At 44.0% G+C, this 20828-nt stretch overlaps 1 protein-coding gene across 3 annotated transcripts in view; it reads left to right on the plus strand.

Moving 5' to 3' along the window:
- Positions 1-486: 486 nt before the first annotated feature.
- The window catches only part of LOC133114986 (E3 ubiquitin/ISG15 ligase TRIM25-like), a 36358-nt gene continuing 16016 nt past the window's right edge, over positions 487-20828 (plus strand). The window contains exons 1-6 of one of the 3 annotated variants that reach the window (XM_061224693.1): positions 487-1163; positions 2036-2131; positions 2346-2579; positions 2698-2857; positions 3906-3956; positions 6479-6708. In XM_061224693.1, coding sequence (XP_061080677.1) covers positions 573-1163; positions 2036-2131; positions 2346-2579; positions 2698-2857; positions 3906-3956; positions 6479-6573 — 1227 coding nt within the window. In that variant the 5' untranslated portion in view covers positions 487-572 and the 3' untranslated portion in view covers positions 6574-6708. Of the gene's footprint in view, positions 1164-2035; positions 2132-2345; positions 2580-2697; positions 2858-3905; positions 3957-6478; positions 6709-7340; positions 8574-20828 lie in introns of those variants that run through there. The other 2 variants (XM_061224692.1, XM_061224694.1) reach the window with 2 other exon arrangements.

A 20828-nucleotide genomic window follows, 5' to 3' on the forward strand; every position in this document is an offset into this window, starting at 1 on the left:
TGTCAGCAGTGAGGAGTGTCTGAGCTGCGTCAGGTAGGTAGCATAACCAATGGAGGATGAGAGAAAAAAATTAATCACCATGCTGCTACTTCAGTGCTTTCTTTTGTGGCTGTTACTGTTTGTTATTTGTCTATTTATAGAGAGCGTTATTTGTCAGAAACTTGTATGACCAGAAAGATCACATTTTTCTCTACACTCACTCTGCTCAGTGGGCAGAAAGTCACCGCCTCATCTGTTACGCAGTTTCAGAGACTAAAGTGAACTTTGTCTTTGTCAAGGCAAGCAATGAAATGCCTGAAAAACGAATCACCATGCTGCTACTTAAGTGCTTTCTTTTGTGGCTGTTACTGTTTGTTATTTGTCTATTCATAGAGAACATTAGTTGCCTCCTCTCAGAAACATGTATGATCACACAGATCGCATGTTTTTCTCTACACTCTCTCTGCTTAGTTTGGCCTCAGTCCAACACCACACCTCCTGCAACTGTGGGCAGAACCAGGAAGTCAGCAGCTCTCTCTGTTACGCAGTTTCAGAGACTGAAGTTAACTTTGTCTGTCAAAGCAAACAGTAAAATGGCTGAAGGTAGACCGTTCCTGGATCAGGAACAGCTGAGCTGTTCAATCTGCCTGGATCTACTGAAGCATCCTGTGACAATTCCCTGTGGACACAGTTACTGTTTGGGCTGTATTAAGGGCTGCTGGGATCGGGATGATCATACTGGTGTCTACAGCTGTCCCCAGTGCAGAGAGACCTTCACCCCAAGGCCTGTTTTAAGAAAAAACACCATGTTTGCTGAAGTGGTGGAGACACTGAAGAAGACAGGACTCCAATCTGCTTCTCCTGCTCACTGCTATTCTGGACCTGGAGACGTGCCATGTGATGTCTGCACTGGGAGAAAACGCAAAGCCATCAAGTCCTGTCTGGTGTGTCTAGCCTCTTACTGTAAAACTCACCTCCAGCCTCACTATGAATCTCCTGCCTTTAAGAAGCACAAACTGGTCAAAGCCACTGGAAACCTGCAGGAGAAGATCTGCTCTGTTCATGACAAAGTGCTGGAGATTTACTGTCATACCGATCAGCAGTGTATCTGTTATCTGTGTGTGATGGATGAACACAGAGGACATGATACAGTCTCAGCTGCAGCCGAAAGGACTGAGAAACAGGTAAAACCTAAAATGCTTATTCATGGTTTATTGCTACAAGGCTTATGACCTGGGTTTTATTGAATTGATGAAGTACATATTCATATATTTATAAAGTATATTTTTAATGCTTTATACATTTTGAACAAAAACTTGCAGTCAGGCCGCACGGATGGTGCAGTGGGTAGCACTGCCGCCTCACAGCAAGGAGGTCCTGGGTTTGAATCCCTGTCGGCCGGGGCCTCTCTGTGCAGAGTTTGCATGTTCTCCCTGTGTCTGCATGGGCCCATAGGTATGAGTGTGTGAGTGAATGGTGTGTGTGCCCTGCGATGGACTGGCGACCTGTCCAGGGTGTAGTCCTGCCTTTCGCCCAATGTATGCTGGGATAGGCTCCAGCCCCCCTGCGACCCTGTTCAAGATAAGTGGGTTAAGATAATGGATGGATGGAACTTGCAGTCATTTTGCAGGTCTGAATTTTAGAGTGATGAAGCTGTAAGAGCAGGAAGTGAACCCAATTCAGTTCTCTCTGACAGTTCTGTCCACACCGTTCACCCCCCTATTCACTCCCTGAATAGTAATCAACATGGCTGGAACAGCAACTGTAGTTAACTCACACAGTTTAGCTTGAACTATAAGGCCAGTATACTTATTCACACAGATCTTTGGGTGTAATTTATTTCATGCTTAATTACTGTGTGCTTGAATGAACATGAATAATATTTAACCGAGTTTTACAAGTTTAAGGATAATTTAATTGATAGACTACCATGACCTTAACCACAAACTCTTTAGTGTCAAACAATTTTGTGTTATAATTATTAGCTTCATAATTATGCTATTATTTAACAATTGAACACAATGTACAATAATATTTTAAAACAATTTATCCACAGAAGCAGCTGGGGACAACACAGAGTAAGTTCCAGCAGAGAATCCAGGAGAGAGAGAAGGAGCTGCAGGATCTAAGACAGGCTGTGCAGTCACTCAAGGTGGGTACTGATCAGAGGAGAAGACCCATTTCAGGGCTTAGTCAGGGCTCTCTTCCAGTCAGCCAGTAAGAAGCATTGGGTCACTTTCCAGCCCTGTGAGGCTCAATCTCACTGAGCCACACAATGGGGAACCAGTTGTCTGGGGTCCCAGTAAGAACTGAGTGAAAGGCCTATTTAAATTGTACAACCCTCCTCTCTCTGTGTCTCCTAACAGTGCTCTGCACAGGCAGCAGTGGACGACAATGAGAGGATCTTTACTAAGCTGATCCGCTCCATTGAGAGAAGGCGCTCTGAGGTGAAAGAGCTGATCAGAGATCAGGAGAAGGCTGAGGTGAGTCGGGCTGAAGGACTCCTGAAGCAACTGGAGCAGGAGATTGCTGAGCTGAAGAGGAGAGATGCTGAGCTGGAGCAGCTTTCACACACAGAGGACCACATCCATTTCCTCCAGGTAACATCACTGGTTCTCTGACAGTCTGAACTGTGTACATACTTGAGGTGTGAGGTGTGTTCCTAATTTACAAAGATCTGCTCCTGGCATGTCTGACTGTCTGTCTGTCTGTTTACAGAGCTGTCTGTCTCTCTGTGCCCCTCCTGCACCTGGAGACCTTCCCAGCATCACTGTCAGTCCACATGTCTCTTTTGAGGCTGTGAGGAAATCTGTCTCTGAACTGAAAGAGCGACTGGAGGACATCTGCAAGGGGGCACTGGTCACAATTCCTGAATCAGGTTGTTGAAGACTTTTTTCAAGTTTTTATTACACACAAAACCAATAGTTAGATATAGACGAGTGAATATAGTGTCATTTACACTGAATGTTTTAAATGAATGTCAGTTTCGTATTGGGACATGCCAGCATCATGGGCCCCCGGAAACTCAGAAGTCTACCTGCTCGTTTTTTTAATTCATATATTTGTGTGGGGGCGGCACGGATGGTGCAGTGGGTAGCACTGCCGCCTCACAGCAAGGAGGTCCTGGGTTTGAATCCCTGTCGGCCGGGGCCTCTCTGTATGGAGTTTGCATGTTCTCCCCGTGTCTGCGTGGGTTTCCTCCCACAGTCCAAAGACATGCATGTTAGGCTGATTGGACTGGTGACCTGTCCAGGGTGTATTTCTGCCTTTCGCCGAAATGTATGCTGGGATAGGCTCCAGCCCCCTGCGACCCTGTTCATGATAAGTGGGTTCAGATAATGGATGGATGGATGGATATTTGTGTGGTGCGGTACGAATAAAAATAATTTAAAAAATAATAATACAATAAAATTCAGATGATCAAATATGTTTGTAGTCCTTTGTTGTTGTACAGGTAGCAGTTGAAATTGTACTTCCCTCTAGGGTCTTTCAGCACACATATCCCTGGTTATGGGTATGCACTTTGCACTTTGCACTTGTATGTCACTCTGGATAAGAGTCTCTGTCAAATGCCATTAATGTAATCTAATGTAATGGTCTTTATGTTTCTGTTTTATAAGCAGTGATTGCCCAGTTTAATCAATGATTTGGGTGAGCATGCTGATGTGTGTAGACTCTAGTCTTCTTGTGTAGCTAGTGCAAAAAAAAAAGTGCAATCCTGCATCTGGGGGCTGTTGTTGTTATTCCCCGGCATCCATGATGGATTATTGGCTTTTCTGGATCTTTCTGATGCCCTCTTCTGGTGCCTTCTTCTCTGTTGTGCCACATCCGTGTCGACATCCTATCCTCATTGTCAAATTTCTCTCTCTCCCTCTTCATGTGTGGATTTATTTATGTATCTCTTTTTCCTCACTCTGTCCCTGCAGAGAAAGAAGTTCATGTTGTAGACCCCTGGACCAGAGAGGATTTCTTACAGTGTAAGTGCTCTGAAAATCTCAGCTCACACAAACACTCAGGCACACATAGACACACACACACACACACACACTACTCCTGTGAGTCTGTTTCCTCAAACAATGAAAAACACAAACAGGCATAACTAACAACAACTAGAACACAGCCGTTGTGCTCTTTAGTAGCATACTTAGCCTGAATAATAATTATTTTTTTATATAAGATATTTATATATATTTTATATGTATATTAATCTATAAATATTTCCTGGATTTGTTATCTGTAATTTCTTTATATAAATTAACATTAAGTGATAGACCACTTTTCAGATAAAAACTTATTTGAGGCTGTCTGGGATTGCCTGAAGAGCCAAAGTCTGCAAAAGAACTGTGGCAAGTTCTGCAGAATGTTTGGTACAACCTACAGTAATGTTTTTATGATAAAACTAGATTTCTTTATAACTGAAGCTCCTGAACCATATCGACATGATTGTATGCATTCCACTGCTGCCGCACAATTGCCTGTAATGGCATGAATAAGTAGGTTGAATAAAGAAAAAATTTAGACACGGGTCAGGAGCTTAATTTTACATTTGTTACATTTTAATCATCTGGCAGATGCTTTTAATCCAAAGCGAATTATAAGTGCATAGTTTCTTCCACAGGTTAAATCATGAAATAATACACATGACAAAAATACAGTCATTGTAAGTGCAATTTTTTTTGGGGGGGGGGTTAGACAAGATGGATATCAGAAGGGGGGGGGGATCAGGAGGGAGGACTAAGGTTTAGTTTGAAAAGGTGTGTTTTTAGTTTTAATAGGGGGAGGGATTTTGCTGTCGCGGTAGGCAAGTCATTCCACCACTGGAGAACCAGGACGGAAAACAGGCGTGAACATGCAGCTTGACCGCCAGGTGCTCATAATGAGGGAACCACAAGGCAACCAGAGCTGGCAGACCGGAGTGGTCTTGCTGGGGAGTAGGGAGTGATTAAGGATTGTATTTATAGTGGGGCAGTCCCCTTACCAGCCTGAAATGCCAACACTATGGCCTTGAAACGGATGCGTGCGGCAATAGGAAGCTAGTGGAGGCCAATGAGGAGTGGGGTGACATGCGCCAACCTGGGCTGACTTGTGATCAGGCGGGCTGCAGAATTTTGGACCAGCTGGAGGGGCTTGATGGCACAAGATGGGAGACCGGCTAGGAGGGAGTTGCAGTAATCCAGGCTGGAAATGACGAGCGCCTGGACTAAGAGCTGGGTGGCTTTCTCCGTCAGGAGATGACGGATACGGCGTATATTGTAGAGGAAGAACCTGCAGGTTCTGGCAGTGGAGGATACATGTGGAGCCAGGGTGAGGCAGTTATCAAGAGTCACCCCAAGATTCTTGGTCGTATGGGAGGAGGATACTACAAAGTCCTCAACAATCAGTGAGTGGCCGATTGTCGGAGAGGACTTAGCAGGGATGTAGAGAAGCTCAGTCTTGGCAAGGTTAAGCTTCAGGTGGTGGGAAGTCATCCACGCAGAGATATCAGCCAAGCAGGCAGAGATCTGTGTGGTGACCTGGGTATTGGGGGGGAAGGAAAGATAGAGTTAAGTGTCATCGGCATGAGAATGGTAAGACAAGCTTCAGTTAATGTTCACATCAACCATCTGGATGGGGAAAAATGACATCTAAGTGACTTTGACTGTGGAATGATTGTTGGTGGCAGACAGAGTGGTTTGAGTATCTCAGAAACTGCTGATCCCCTGGGGTTTTCATGCGCACTAGTCTCTAGACTTTGCAAAGAATGGTGCAAAAAAATAATAATAATCCAGTGAGTAGCAGTTCTGCAGACAGAAACGCCTTGTTAATGAGAGAGGTCTAGGAGAATAGCCAGACTGGTCAAAGCTGATAGGAAGGTGACAGTAATACAAATAGCCACACATTACAGCAGAAGAGCATCTCTGAACACACAACACATCATAACTCTAAGTGGACAGGTTACAGCAGTAGAAGTCTAAAACATAAGTCTAATAAATACCTAATAAAGTGCTCACTGAGTGTAGTATATTGGAGAACTTGCCGCAGTTCTTCTGACTTTCTTCTGACTTTGGCTCTAACTTTCATGTAGCTTTTCATGTCACAGACAGCCATGATCAAGTTTTTTTTTCTTTTTTATCAGAAAGGTGGTATATTACCTTATATGTTATATTTTTTTTTTTTATTTAATAAAATATAAAACATTCTTGGGAACATTTAATTTTGGGGGTTAATGAATGTTTGGAAATGTCCTCTTTTCAACAGACACACAAATGCAGAAAACAATCAACACCAAATTTATATTAAAAAAATCAAGGATGCCTAAGACATTAATGCATGAGCACAGTAGCATTTTGGGGTCTGAATACTTTCCGAAGCAACTGTATACTGTAGCATTTTGGGGTCTGAATACTTTTTGAAGCAACTGTATACTGTAGCGTTTTTGGGGTCTGAATACTTTCCGAAGCAACTGTATACTGTAGCGTTTTGGGGTCTGAATACTTTCTGAAGCAACTGTATACTGTAGCGTTTTGCGATGAAACGGATCACTTGGTCCTGTGCGGCAACCAATTTCCCCCTGGGAGTCTGCAGTTATGGCGGCATGGATGGTGCAGTGGGTAGCACTACCGCCTCACAGCAAGGAGGTCCTGGGTTCGAATCCCCGTCGGCCGGGGCCTCTCTGTGCAGAGTTTGCATGTTCTCCCCGTGTCTGCGTGGGTTTCCTCCGGGTACTCTGGTTTCCTCCCACAGTCCAAAGACATGCAGGTTAGGCTGATTGGAGAGTCTAAATTGCCTATGAGTATGAGTATGAGTATGAGTATGAGTATGAGTATGAGTATGAGTATGAGTATGAGTATGAGTATGTGAATGTGTATGTGAATGTGAATGTGTATGTGTATGTGAATGTGAATGTGTATGTGTATGTGAATGTGAATGTGAATGTGTATGTGAATGTGAATGTGAATGAATGGTGTGTGTGCCCTGTGATGGACTGGTGACCTGTCCAGGGTGTATTCCTGCCTTTCGCCCAATGTATGCTGGGATAGGCTCCAGCGACCCTGTTCAGGATAAGCAGGTTCAGATAATGGATGGATGGATGGAGTCTGCAGTTACACTTGATTGTATTTTGCATGTGCCATACCCAGTGCCCCATTACTTGTACTTCTTTGGTGACGTACTTCAGTCTCTACCTGCCTTGCATTGCCCCCTACTGGTCACAGTGCATACAGCTACTACAACATTTAATTGCATAAATATTGATTTTTAGGACAGACATTCTGACAGTTCCTACTCATGAAATCTCATCAAGTCTTCACTCTACCTGACATCAGGTTTCTAACAGTTCTATCACTGGTCCTCATATGCCATCCCTTATCCCTCTTCATCAGATTCCTGTCAGCTCACACTGGACCCCAACACAGCGCACAGAAAACTCTGTCTGTCTGAGAAGAACAGAGCGGTGACCCACGTGGAAGATATACAGTCATATCCTGATCATCCAGAAAGATTTGAGTGCAAAGCCCAAGTGCTGTGCAAAGAAAGTCTCTCTGGACGATGTTACTTGGAGGCTGAGTGGAGTGGGGGTACTGAGGTTTCCGTAGCGCTCTCGTATAAAGAGATCAGCAGGAAAGGGAAGGGTAATGACTGTCGTCTGGGATGTAATAACAAGTCCTGGAGATTGCGCTCCTCTCCCTCCAGTTACTGTGTCTGGCACAATAATGTTAGCACTGAAATCCCTGTTCCCCCCTCCTCCTCCAGAATAGGAGTGTACCTGGATCACAGGGCAGGAACTCTGTCCTTCTACAGAGTCTCTGACACAATGACCCTCCTGCACAGAGTCCAGACCACATTCACTCAGCCCCTCCATCCTGGGTTCTGGGTTAATTTTGGAAGTTCTGTAAAACTGTGCGATCTTTGATGAGACCAGCTGTAACCAGAGTGAGAGAAAAACACTGCAGGGGAAAGAGAGAAGTAAATACATCATAAAAGATTAAGTTTGAGGGTCTGATGAGGAGCTCATTCAGTAGGCCCTCACCATGAGCACAACTTTACACCTCTACCAACACTAGGATCAGAGGAGCGCATTTTACACAGTTCTACACCTCTACCATCACTAGGACCAGAGAAGCACATTTTACACAGTTCTACACCTCTACCTGCACTGGGGTCAGAGAAGCACATTTTACACAGTTCTACACCTCTACCACACTGGGGTCAGAGAAGCACATTTTACGCAGATTATCTATTTACTTTCTCCTATAAACTGAGTGGTAATAGCTTATACGGTATTGTAAGTATAGAAATTATATTGTATTCTTTTGGGGAAGTAAGGTAATCATCTTTGTAATTGGCAGAGGTTTCTCAAAACTTGTATGAATCTTTAATCTTTATTTTATATGCTGGAAACAGCACATCATATACAGTGGGCTCCAGAATTATTGGCACCCCTGACTGGCACTGCATAAAAAAATACTTAAAAAAGAATGTGATTAATGAGATGCTTCTAAAAATGCTGAACATTTATGAATGAGAAATAATAATGAAAAATACTGTACTTCATTAATGTTTTAATGGGCCCAACCAAAATAAAACATTTAATAAAAAAGTAGATTTCACGAAAATCAAGGTTCCATAATTATTGGCACCCCTGGTTTAGTACTTGGTGGATCCACTTCTGGCAAGGGTAACAGCATGAACCTTTTCCTGTAATGCTTGACAATTTAAAGGAACTCTGTGGCACAGTGGCACCTGGGATAGCCACTCTAGAACATATATTTGGTTGTCATTTAACTAGTTCTGTGTGGATTTTGTGTGTGGATTATGCACAATAGTTACTCAGTTCAGACAGACATTTGGGTTTCAGATTTAAGCAAAATTGTCTACTCAAAACTATGTTTGCAAGGTAGCTGGTGACGGAAATGAGCAATGAGCACTGTTTGAGAGGACTATGTATCAAAAGCGATGTAATTGATGTCATTGTAATTGAGGGGACCATTTATCAAAAGCTGCCATTACACAGAGTATGGATGTAAATACCCTCAAATGAATGGTGACAGTCTGCAGTTTAACCTCTTAGTAACCGTATCATTTAAAATCCAATGTGCTGGAGTACTGTTTTGGAGGTCCAAAAGCTTTTGTCACCTGTTTTTCTAGTTGAAGTCTGCAGTAGCCGTGGCAAGGACGTCTGTTAAGGTGAAAATGCTCCTGGCCAATGTGCCAGGACCACATGGCTCAAGTAGAGCTGACATAAACGGGGAGACCACACTGATCGTAAATTATACCAAATCATTTATTAAATATCTATTTACAAAACATAAGTCAGTAGATGGAAAGCCAAACCAAAAGTGTAGTGCATATCAGCAGGTGTCGTGTAAGGCAAAAAAGGTAAGGGAAAATAAGGAGCGGTGCTGCAGCCAGCCTTCCAGCGTCAGGCCGAGCAGCAAAGTGAGAGAGGGTGAGATGACTGGAAGGGCTGGATTTAACCACCCTCCAATCAGCCCAGCAATTAGCCCGGCACGGCCCAGCTCCCCCTGGAGGCGAGACAAAACACAGCAGGCAAACACAGGATATCCCACACAAGGCCACGCGAAGGAGAGAGCACACCCAGCACGGCAAAGCCGGGTGTGACAAATGTCACAGAGACAAGCAACAAGGGAGATCAGCAGCAGAAGTTAAACAGAGCTCCTCATCTCCTGTGTCGCACTGCTGATCGCCTGTATCATGCTGCTCATCTCCTGTGTCGCACCACTGGTTTCCTGTATCATGCTGCTCATCTCCTGACACATCTCCCTGTCACACCATTAATTTCCTGTGTCACACCGCTGATCTCTAGTGTAACACTGCTCATCTCCTTTGTCCTACCGCTCATCTCCTGTGTCACACTGCTGATCTCCTGTATCATGTGTGGTGTGACACCACTGATCTCCTGTATCATGCTGCTCATCTCCTTTCACACCACTGATCTCCTGTATCATGCTGCTCATCTCCTGTCACACTGCTGATCTCCTGTGTCACACTTGTAACCCTGTTAAGGAATAGGGTTCCATCAGTTCGCAAGGCCTGTAAACTCTTCCGTATCTCTTTGTAGCTATATCATTTCAAACCACCAGTCAGGAAGGGGGTGTGCTAGAGACAGGAAGGTGAGGTGCTAAGGAGAACAAAGGAAAAAATGTTTGGTGGTGTGAAAAAAAATGGTTGTGGGGCTAAAGCCTAGTTAGGAAACAAGGAAAAGGATGGCTTTGTTGGACTGATTGAACCATTGAGAAAAGGAAAGACAAAGGCCCATTTGGATTTAAAAGACTTTTCTTTTTCTTTGGATACCATGGATTATAAGAACTGAAATGATGGACTTCCAAACCAAGCAGGGGTGAGATCTAACCTTTTTCTTTTTACCCTGGGGGAGTGATTCTGTCTGCCATTGCCTTGAACTGCATAAATGTCTACAGATACTTTTTGTTTTGCATGACCACGTTCCCTCTCCTTCTCATTGTTATTAATATCATTAATGGTTTTAGTCTCAGGACAAAGCAACCGTTATAGATTGGCGCCCGAACAGGGACGTTCGTCATTGTATTACAGATAGTTGTTGTGCATTCTCATGAAATGGCTACAGTGCCCACATTTGAGACAGTGAATGGTGATGACCTGCCCCTGGACTTTACTGCCGGTCCTTTTGTAACTTGTAGAGATCCAGTTAGAGAAGTTATGGATAGCCTTGGTTCTCTCTATATCAGCGATACTGAACATATACCATCATGTCATGATGATGATGAAAATCCTAAACCTGATCCTGATCAGTGTTGCCAACTCTCGCGAGACAAATAAGCAACCTCATCTTCGGAAACAAGCCCAAAACAAGCCCAACTCTATTATGGCCACATATTTATAATAAAAATTATTAAAACCATATAATATTATTATTACTATAAATGGGTATGTGTTTATTAGTGTTTTGCTTGTTTTTGTCAAGGATTTGTACAGAACCAAAACGCAGGCGCAGACTGGTGTTGAAGTGAAAATGTCTTTTACTTTACAAAATGAAATGAAAATATTCCAAACAAGGATCTCGCAGGGCTCAATAACAGAAGAGTATTATCAAAAAGGTATTTAACAGAACAGAAGACTAGAAAACAGAGAGCCGCACAGGCTTTAAAACTAGTCAGTTTTAGAGTTCACTAACAAGCGACCATATTTTTAAAACAAGCCCAAAAAAACGCAACCCGCGACTCGTGATTTTTTCAAGCAACTTCAAAAAAAAAGAAGCCCAAAGTCGCTTATTATAAGCGGACTTGGCAACACTGATCCTGATGTGTCTCTTCCCTCTGCTGAGACTGAGCCACTGCCTCTCATAGGAGCACTTTATGATCACAATGCCAAGATTGAAGCACAAGTCCTCTCTGTAGAAAATGGGCTAAAATCATGCATCAATGTTACTGAGTTAACTAACCTTGTGGGTACCATGGAAGATAATTTACAGTCTAATGTTGCCTCTGTGGAGCAGAATATGAAGAGATTGGAAGAGATGTTACGTTACCATATAGGAAATGAATGTGCCAAAGTAAAACAAATATTGGAGCTCTCTATACAAGACATTGGAAAGACCATGGTAGACTGTCTTCAACGAAGGGATGTAAAGCTTGAGGCTATGATAAATGCTTGTAAGCCTCCCATCACCTCCACACCGGTGGCTACGTTCTCCCATGGAGATCATGTTCGTTTTCCACAATTGTCATTGAGAGAAACATCCAAAGGTTGTTTTAATAGCAGTAGCTGCCCCGCATATCATTTCAAACCACCAGTGAAGATTGAATTCCCATGTTTTGGTGACAAAGACAGTGAAGCGGACCCAATCTCCTACACAGAAAAATGTGAGGAATTCCTTGCAGTGCGTCCCCTGGCGGATGCTGAAATCCTAGCGGCACTGAACTCTGTCTTGAAAGGAACAGTCAAGGATTGGTGGAAAGCAGAGCGGAGCAAGGTGAAAGATTGGGCCCAGTTTAAAGCTGCATTCCTGAAGTCTTTCCTCTCTGAAGATTATGAAGCTGAAGCAGAGAAGCGCATTAGAGGTCGGAGACAAGCTCCTCAAGAAAGTATCAGAGATTTTGCTTTTCAATTTAGAGCATTATGTCTGAGGTGGCGTTCTGATATCTCTGAAAAAAACCTACTTCAACACATCCTGCAAAACTGCAACCCAAGGCTGGCAAGCCTACTTAGGGGGACAGTGCATACTGTTGATGATTTGGTTAGAGTTGGAACCCTCATTGAAAAAGATTTACAGGAGTCAAAGACATACTGGGCTCAAGTCAACAAGGCCGAACAGAAGCATCCCCTCACCATTTCTCAAGGGGGAAAGAAAACCCCAGGTAACATCAGTATATGTCAGTCTCCAAAGGGACAGAGCCATAACTCCAACCAACTAGCACTGCCTCTGTTGCTGCATTCATATCATTGTCGAGCATTACTGGATTACTGGCAGCACCTATACCCTCATACAGGAGTCTTTATAGCATCGGGTGAAAAGGCAGAAAGAAGAACTAAATCCATGTCAAGATTGTTTGTTTGTTCTGGCTAATGGGCAAGGCAATCATGCCATAGGGTATGCAGAGATGGAGATTTCACTCCACAACCAAAAGTGGAACATCAATTTGTATGTCATGAAAGACAGTCATCTGGCCTATTCTGTGGTAATTGGGCTTGATTTTTTGTCTCTGTCAGGGCTCACCATCGATTTCAAGAAAGACTGTTATGCTTTACCATGTGAAGATGCAGTGGGTTTTTTTTTCTTTCAACCACCAAGGGGGTATCAGTAACAATAAAGCACATATGCAAATGAATTTGGCAATGCCTACAACCACACCACCTTCTTCTGCTACTGAGGATCTCATTGCCAATTTGGTTGAAAGGGCTGCCACCTCAGAGCCAGTCCGGAAGCAGTTAGACGACCTCTTGTGTGAGTGGCCGGTGGTGTGCACAGATTCTTTGGGGCACACTACAGTGGCCACTCACCGCATCATCACAACGGATGAGGTCCCCATAAGAAAGAAGGCATATCGGGTGTTGAGGGAGAAGCAAGACTTTCTACGGGCTGAGATAAAAGACATGCTAAGCAAAGGCGTCATTCAACCTTCCACATCACCATGGGCTTCGCCAGTAGTGCTGGTGAGGAAGAAAGATGGAGGTATGCGTTTCTGTGTTGACTATCTTGGCATTATTGCAAAAACGAATCTGGATGCTTATCCAATGCCACAAGTGCAAGAGATATTAGAGTCACTTAATGGGGCTACAGTGTTCAGTACACTTGACCTTAAAAGTGGCTACTGGCAAGTGGGCATGGACCCTGCTAGTATCCAGAAAACAGCTTTTGTAACCTGCTATGGGCTGTTTGAATTTTTGTCTCTTCCTTTTGGTCTCAAGAACGCTGCTGCTTCATTTCAACGGCTCATGGAGACTGTTCTAGAGGACATCAAGGGAAAATTCTGCTTTGTGTATATCGATGACATTGTGGTGTACTCTCAATCAGAGTAACAACACCTGGAGCATCACAAAGCTGGGCTAACTGTGAACCTAAAAAAATGCAACCTCCTCCTTCCATCAGTATCATTTCTGGGGCACATAGTCTCCTCGGAAGGCATAGTGACAGAAGCCAAGAAAGTTGACGCTGTTATATCTTTCCTACGCCACAAACGGTTAAAGACGTTCAACAATTCTTGGGAATGGCAGGGTGGTATCATCGTTTCATACCACGATTTGCTGAATGCTCTGCACCACTTAACGCACTCAAGAGAAAGAATACTCCCTGGGTTTGGACTACAGAATGCCAGGAGTCTTTTGAAGGTCTAAAGAGGGATCTAGCAAATGCACCGGTGCTGCTAGCACCCAATGTCCGGCTACCCTTTAAAGTGCAAACTGATGCCAGTGATGTTGGTCTTGGCGCTGTGTTGACGCAAGAGGTGGATGGCAGCGAGCGTGTCATTGCTTATGCATCCCGGCTCCTCAACCCAGCAGAAAAAAACTACTCGGTCTCTGAGCGAGAGTGTCTTGCCATTGTTTGGTCTGTGGAGAAGTGGGGTCAGTTCCTTGAAGGTAGACGTTTTGAAGTCATCACTGACCACTCTGCACTTGCCTGGGTGTTTAATCACCCGAAGCCTAACTCTAGGCTGGTGAGATGGACAATCAGACTACAAGAATTTGACTTCCATGTGACCTATCGTAAAGGTCAATGCAACGTGGTGCCAGATGCGTTGTCACGTGCTCCAGTGGGACTAATATCACAACTTGGGGTGTATCAAGGGTCCAAGGAATATAAGTGTACACTTCCTGTTGATTGGGCAGACATTTCTGCAGCGCAACAGTATGACCCCGAAACCCAAGCAATCATGAAAGGCATCCAAAGTGGAGTCCAGAAACAAGGCCGCATTGCTTATGTGATGGAGAACGGGCTCCTCTTTCGAGCAGTGCCTCAAAAACATGGAGGTCAGAAACTGCAATTATTCATTCCATCAAAAATGAGGGATCAATTTCTACAGTACTTTCATGACAGCCCACTTAGCGGTCATCTAGGGAGGCTAAAAACATTGCTCAAACTCCTAGAGGTAGCCTATTGGCCGAAGGGAGGAAGAATGTTTGGGAGTACATCAAGCACTGTATTACCTGTCAAAAGTACAAGCCTCAATTAACCAAACTATCTGGTTATCTACACTCAACTGCCATTCAGGAGCCAGGGTATATGCTAGGGGTTGATTAAATGGGACCATTTACCCAGAGCAAGAGGAGAAACCAATACCTATTAGTTGTAGTGGATTACTGCAGCAAGTGGGTTGAGCTATTTCCCCTACGGCAAGCGAGGACCCCAAAGCTTGCTTCAATTCTCATAGATGAAATCTTCACGAGATGGGGTACATCGGCCTACTTGGTTTCAGATAGAGGCTCCCAGTTCACTTCTCCTGAACCAAGTCTGTCAGCAATGGGGTGTAGTACAAAAACTCACCACTGCTTATCACCCTCAGACAAACTTGACTGAACGCATTAATCGTACATTAAAGACCATGATTGCTTCCTTTGTTAAAGACAAACACAACACCTGGGATCAATGGTTGCCTGAATTTTGATATGCTATCAATTCAGCCTGGCAAGAATCCACTGGTTTCAGCCCTGCTGAAATAGCCCTAGGGCGGAGATTAAAGGGTCCCTTGGAAAGACTCATCAGCAAGTCATCTGACCCTGACCAAAGGGCTACTCCCTCCTTGAGAGACAACAAAGTTTGCTGGAGCAGGTTAAACACAATGTGTTGAGGGCACAGGAAAAGCAAGGGAATTACTATAATCTCAAGCGCCAAAAAAGTGTCCTTTCAATCCAATGATCTGGTGTGGGTCAAAGGCCATCCACTGTCTTGGGGGGGAAGCAGGCGTCATGGCCAAATTGGCACCAAAATGGAAAAGTCCTGCGCGGGTTTTGAAAAAACTTGGTCCAGTTAACTGCAGAGTAGCTTTTACTGACCAGCCGGATAACAGTGATATTTTCCATGTACAGAATCTGAAACTGTATTTCGGTCCATCTGAGCCTCATCTTGAAAGGGGGGGTATATGTAACCCTGTTAAGGAATAGGGTTCCATCAGTTAGTAGGGCCTGTAAACTCTTCCGTATCTCTATGTAGCTATACCTTTTCACACCACCAGGAGTCAGGAAGGGGGTGTGCTAGAGACAGGAAGGGGAGGTGCTAAGGAAAAAATGTTTGGTGGTGTGAGAAAAAATGGTTAGTAAGGCCTAGTTAAGACTGTTGGGGATCACTTTAGGAAACAAGGAAAAGGATGGCTTTGTTGGACTGATTGAACCATTGAGAAAAGGAAAGACAAAGGCCCATTTGGATTAAAAAGACTTTTCTTTTTCTTTGGATACCATGGATTATAAGAACTGAAATGATGGACTTTCAAACCAAGCAGGGATGAGATCTAACCTTTTTCTTTTTACCCTGCGGACTGTGGACTATTGCATCTTTTTGGTTTTTGTATGAACTTTTTCGGCGGTGGGCCGGGAATCTTGACCTGGGGGAGTGATTCTGTCTGCCATTGCCTTGAACTGCATAAATGTATACAGCTACTTTTTGTTTTGCATGACCACGTTCCCTCTCCTTCTCATTGTTATTAATATCATTAATGGTTTTAGTCTCAGGACAAAGCAACCGTTATACACTGCTGATCACCTGTCACACCGCTCATCTCCTCTGTCACACCGCGGATCTCCTGTGCCACACCACTGATCTCCTGTGTCACACTGCTGATCTCCTGTGTCACACCGCTGATCTCCTGTGCCACACCACTGATCTCCTGTGTCACACTGCTGATCACCTGTCACACTGCTCATCTCCTCTGTCACACCGCGGATCTCCTGGGTCCCACTGCTGATCGACTGTGTCCCACCGCTCATCTCCTGTGTCACACCGCTGATCACCTGTCACACTGCTCATCTCCTCTGTCACACCGCGGATCTCCTGGGTCCCACTGCTGATCTACTGTGTCCCACCGCTCATCTCCTGTGTCACACCGCTGATCTCCTGTGCCACACCACCGATCTCCTGTGTCACACTGCTGATCTTCTGTGTCCCACCGCTCATCTCCTGTGTCACACCGCTGATCTCCTGTCACACCACTGATCTCCTGTGTCACACTGCTGATCACCTCTCACACTGCTCATCTCCTGTGTCACACCGCTGTTCTCCTGTGTCACACTGCTGATCACCTGTGTCCCACCGCTAATCTCCTTTGTTGCAATTCAGTGACTATAGAGGACCCCTGTAATTGTGCTTCCAGAGCACTTTCACACTATACAGTGCATCCGGAAAGTATTCACAGTGCTTCACTTTTCCCACATTTTGTAATGTTACAGCTTAATTCCAAAATGGAATAAATTCATTTTTTTCCTCAAAATTCTCCACACAACACTCCATAATGACAACAAACTTTTGCTAATTTATTAAAAATAAAAAACTAAGAAATCACATGTACATAAGTATTCACAGCCTTTGCTCAATACTTTGTTGATGCACCTTTGGCAGCAATTACAGCCTCAAGTCTTTTTGAATATGATGCCACAAGCTTGGCACACCTATCTTTCGGCAGTTTTGCCATTCCTCTTTGCAGCACCTCTGAAGCTCCATCAGGTTGGATGGGGAGCGTCGGTGCACAGCCATTTTCAGATCTCTCCAGAGATGTTCAATCGGATTCAAGTCTGGGCTCTGGCTGGGCCACTCAAGGACATTCACAGAGTTGTCCTGAAGCCACTCCTTTGATATCTTGGCTGTGTGCTTAGGGTCGTTGTCCTGCTGAAAGATGAACCGCCGCCCCAGTCTGAGGTCAAGAGCGCTCTGGAGCAGGATTTCTCTGTACATTGCTGCATTCATCTTTCCCTCAATCCTGACTAGTCTCCCAGTTCCTGCCGCTGAAAAACATCCCCACAGCATGATGCTGCCACCACCATGCTTCACTGTAGGGATTTTTACATTATTGGCATTTGGCAGACGCTCTTATCCAGAGCGACATACAACAAAGTGCATACCCATAACCAGGGATAAGTTTGCTGAAAATACCCTAGAGGGAAGTACAATTTCAACTGCTACAAAGAAACAAACAAACAGAGCAAAAGTGACCAAAGTTAACTATCCAAACACTGCTTACCTAGCCAACTAAAAATACCGATACGCAAAGCAAGTCACAGAGACAACAATTAACAGGGAGGTAGGGAGGGATGGGGAGAGGTGCTGCTTGAAGAGGTGTGTCTTCAGCTTGCGCTTGAAGGTGGGGAGAGATTCTACAGTTCTGACCTCAACGGGGAGTTCGTTCCACCACCGTGATGGTATTGGATGGTATTGGCCAGGTGATGAGCGGTGCCTGGTTTCCTCCAAACATGACGCCTGGCATTCACACTAAAGAGTTAAATCTTCGTCTCATCAGACCAGAGAATTTTGTTTCTCATGGTCTGAGAGTCCTTCAGGTGCCTTTTGGCAAACTCCAGGCGGGCTGCCGTGTGCCTTTTACGAAGGAGTGGCTTCCGTCTGGCCACTCTACCATACAGGCCTGATTGGTGGATTGCTGCAGAGATGGTTGTCCTTCTGGAAGGTTCTCCTCTCTCCACAGAGGAATGCTGGAGCTCTGACAGAGTGACCATCGGGTTCTTGGTCACCTCCCTGACTAAGGCACTTCTCCCCCGATTGCTCAGTTTAGATGGGCGGCCAGCTCTAGGAAGAGTCCTGGTGGTTCCAAACTCCATTTACAGATGATGGAGGCCACTGTGCTCATTGGGATCTTCTGTACCCTGTAATATTTCTGTACCCTTCCCCAGATTTGTGCCTTGAGACAATCCTGTCTCGGAGTGTGACAAAGTAGGTGAGAACACACCATTTGTCCCCATTGCCATCATCACTGCCATATTGTTTATTCATTTGAATTGTTTGTTAGCCATAATTCCATCACTTATTTGCATTATGTTTCATTACAGTTCACATAACATCAGCATCTCTGGGTAAAGGAAAATACTGACAAGTATTATAAGTTTAGTTAATTGTTTATTGGGTTAGTTCTATGTTTCATAAGTTAATTACAGTCTTCTTTGTTTCCAATCCTAACATACTCACCATGTGGTCCAGAGGCAAAAGGAGGAAGCAGCCAAACACTTCCTGTATTTGTTACCTAGGTGACATCATGAGTGATGTCACGGGACCAGACCAAGTGGGGGGGGGGGGGGGGGTAGGAAATGTTTAGTAAGTTATGTATGTATATTGATTGTGATTTGTTTATGTGATTACAGATATATGTTATATAGTAAGCCATGTGAACGGTTTCGGTTGGGCTAAATGAGGACAAGGAATGGTTAATAATTGTATCACTTACCTGTGTTCAGGAGAGACACCTGCGGGATTGGTATAACCTAGATTGTCTGGGTTTGGGGTTGATTGAAGGCCTATTTAAAGAGTTGCTGTTTAGCTGCTGGGAAGGTGGGACGTCAGTATGTAGCTGGGTACACGTGACGTTGTTAAGTTCTGTTATTATGATTTGAAGTTTGTTCAGTTAAGCCAAGTTACTTGGTAATTTCTTTTTTTTGTTTTATATTTATATTTTTGGTTCCACATGTAGCGGTGTCACTTGTTTTTGTAAATAAAACACCTTTTGTGATGCCGGGACAAGTCTCTGTCATCTGCCTCCTACCAAACTTCTTGCCACTCTGGTCAGGCTTCCTAACACGGAGGTCTACAGACAATTCCTTTGACCTTATGCTTGGTTTGTGCTCCGACTTGCACTGTCAACTGTTGGACCTTATATAGACAGGTGTGTGCCTTTCCAAATTATGTCCAATCAACTGAATTTACCACAGGTGGACTCCAATTAAGCTGTAGAAACATCTCAAGGTTGATCAGTGGAAACAGGATGCACATGAGCTCAATTTTGAGCTTCATGGCAAAGGCTGTGAATACTTATGTACATGTGATTTCTTAGTTTTTTATTTTTAATAAATTTGCAAAAGTTTGTTGTCATTATGGGGTATTGTTTGCAATGTGAATATGAAATGAATTTAATCCATTTTGGAATAAGGCTGTAACATAACAAGATGTGAAAAAAGTGAAGCGCTGTGAATACTTTCCGGATGCACTGTACATCATACAAGCTGCCATTACATTCTCCTACCACAGGGAGAAGCCAGAGTGCTTCTGTTTCTCCTGATTTAAAAGCAGTACATTATAATAAAGAGGAAACCACAGGCTGGTATTAAATCAGACCTGGCCAGTGCTGACTGTTTGAAGCAGCCCCACAAGGGAGCTCAAAACTGGCCACAGCACCGACCAGAGGGAGGGTGTCAGTGGGCTCAGTTTCCCCAGCCTTTTTTCATGATTTAAATAAATAAAAAAATAGAATCTCTGACCTATTTTAAAAAGGAGAATCTCTGCCCTATTTTAAAAGGGAGAATGTTCCTTTTTAAAAATATAATGTTTCATTTTGAAAATAGAACACTATTTTAAAAAGTAGAACAGGTTCTCTGTATTGTTCCAATTATCAATTTTAAGAAGTAGAACAGGCCACTGAGGTGACTCATCATGCTATGTGTGAAGTCTGGTATGTTTCTGTGGCAGACCTCCAATGGTGTTCCTGCCCGTCTTCACTCTGGTAAATAAACCCCAATTTCAAAGAGCAAGGGCTTATGTTTGGAGATAAATGGTTGTCTGCTTTTCATGTGCAACTTAGCACTTTCTCCCCCTCTGTTGAATGATGCAAATCTTTATTTGTGTACTACCACTGTGAGTGCATATTGTACATAAAACTTTAAATGAGACTAAATTGCTGTTGAAAGGCGCACACAAGAGCCTTTCTTCTGCTCACCTGCAGTCTGCCATTCACACATCAGAGCTCCTCTAACTGTGTTTGACAGGATTTATGTAGACTTTATTTATGTGGGCTTTGCATACCTGTCCTGCCTCACTGCTCCACACACTTTAAGACCCCCAGTACTGATCAGTGACTGTCCAGTCCTTTCACAGACACTGACACAGGCAGCATTATGATGATGTCAAACATTCAACTGCTACTGATGCTGGGATTCTTTGTTCAGGATGAAAAAATCTGATCTCATTGTTATTAATTACTGATTATCCCAGCTGTAGCAGTGTAGTCTGACTGAGAGAGGTTTTTGTACGGCTCTGTAACAATGTGTGCACGGCATGCTTTCTTCGTGCTGAAAGTAATAATCTCCTGCATCTCCAGCCTGGACTCCAGTGATTTTCCGTGTTTACTGAGTCCCAGATCCACTCCCACTGAAATGATCAGGAATCTCAGACAAGCAAATAGTGGAGTATTTAGCCAAAAGTTAAGGAGCCTGACCAGGTTTCTGATGGC

This window comes from Conger conger, chromosome 16 (genome assembly GCF_963514075.1).
Source record: "Conger conger chromosome 16, fConCon1.1, whole genome shotgun sequence".
NCBI lineage: Eukaryota > Metazoa > Chordata > Actinopteri > Anguilliformes > Congridae > Conger > Conger conger.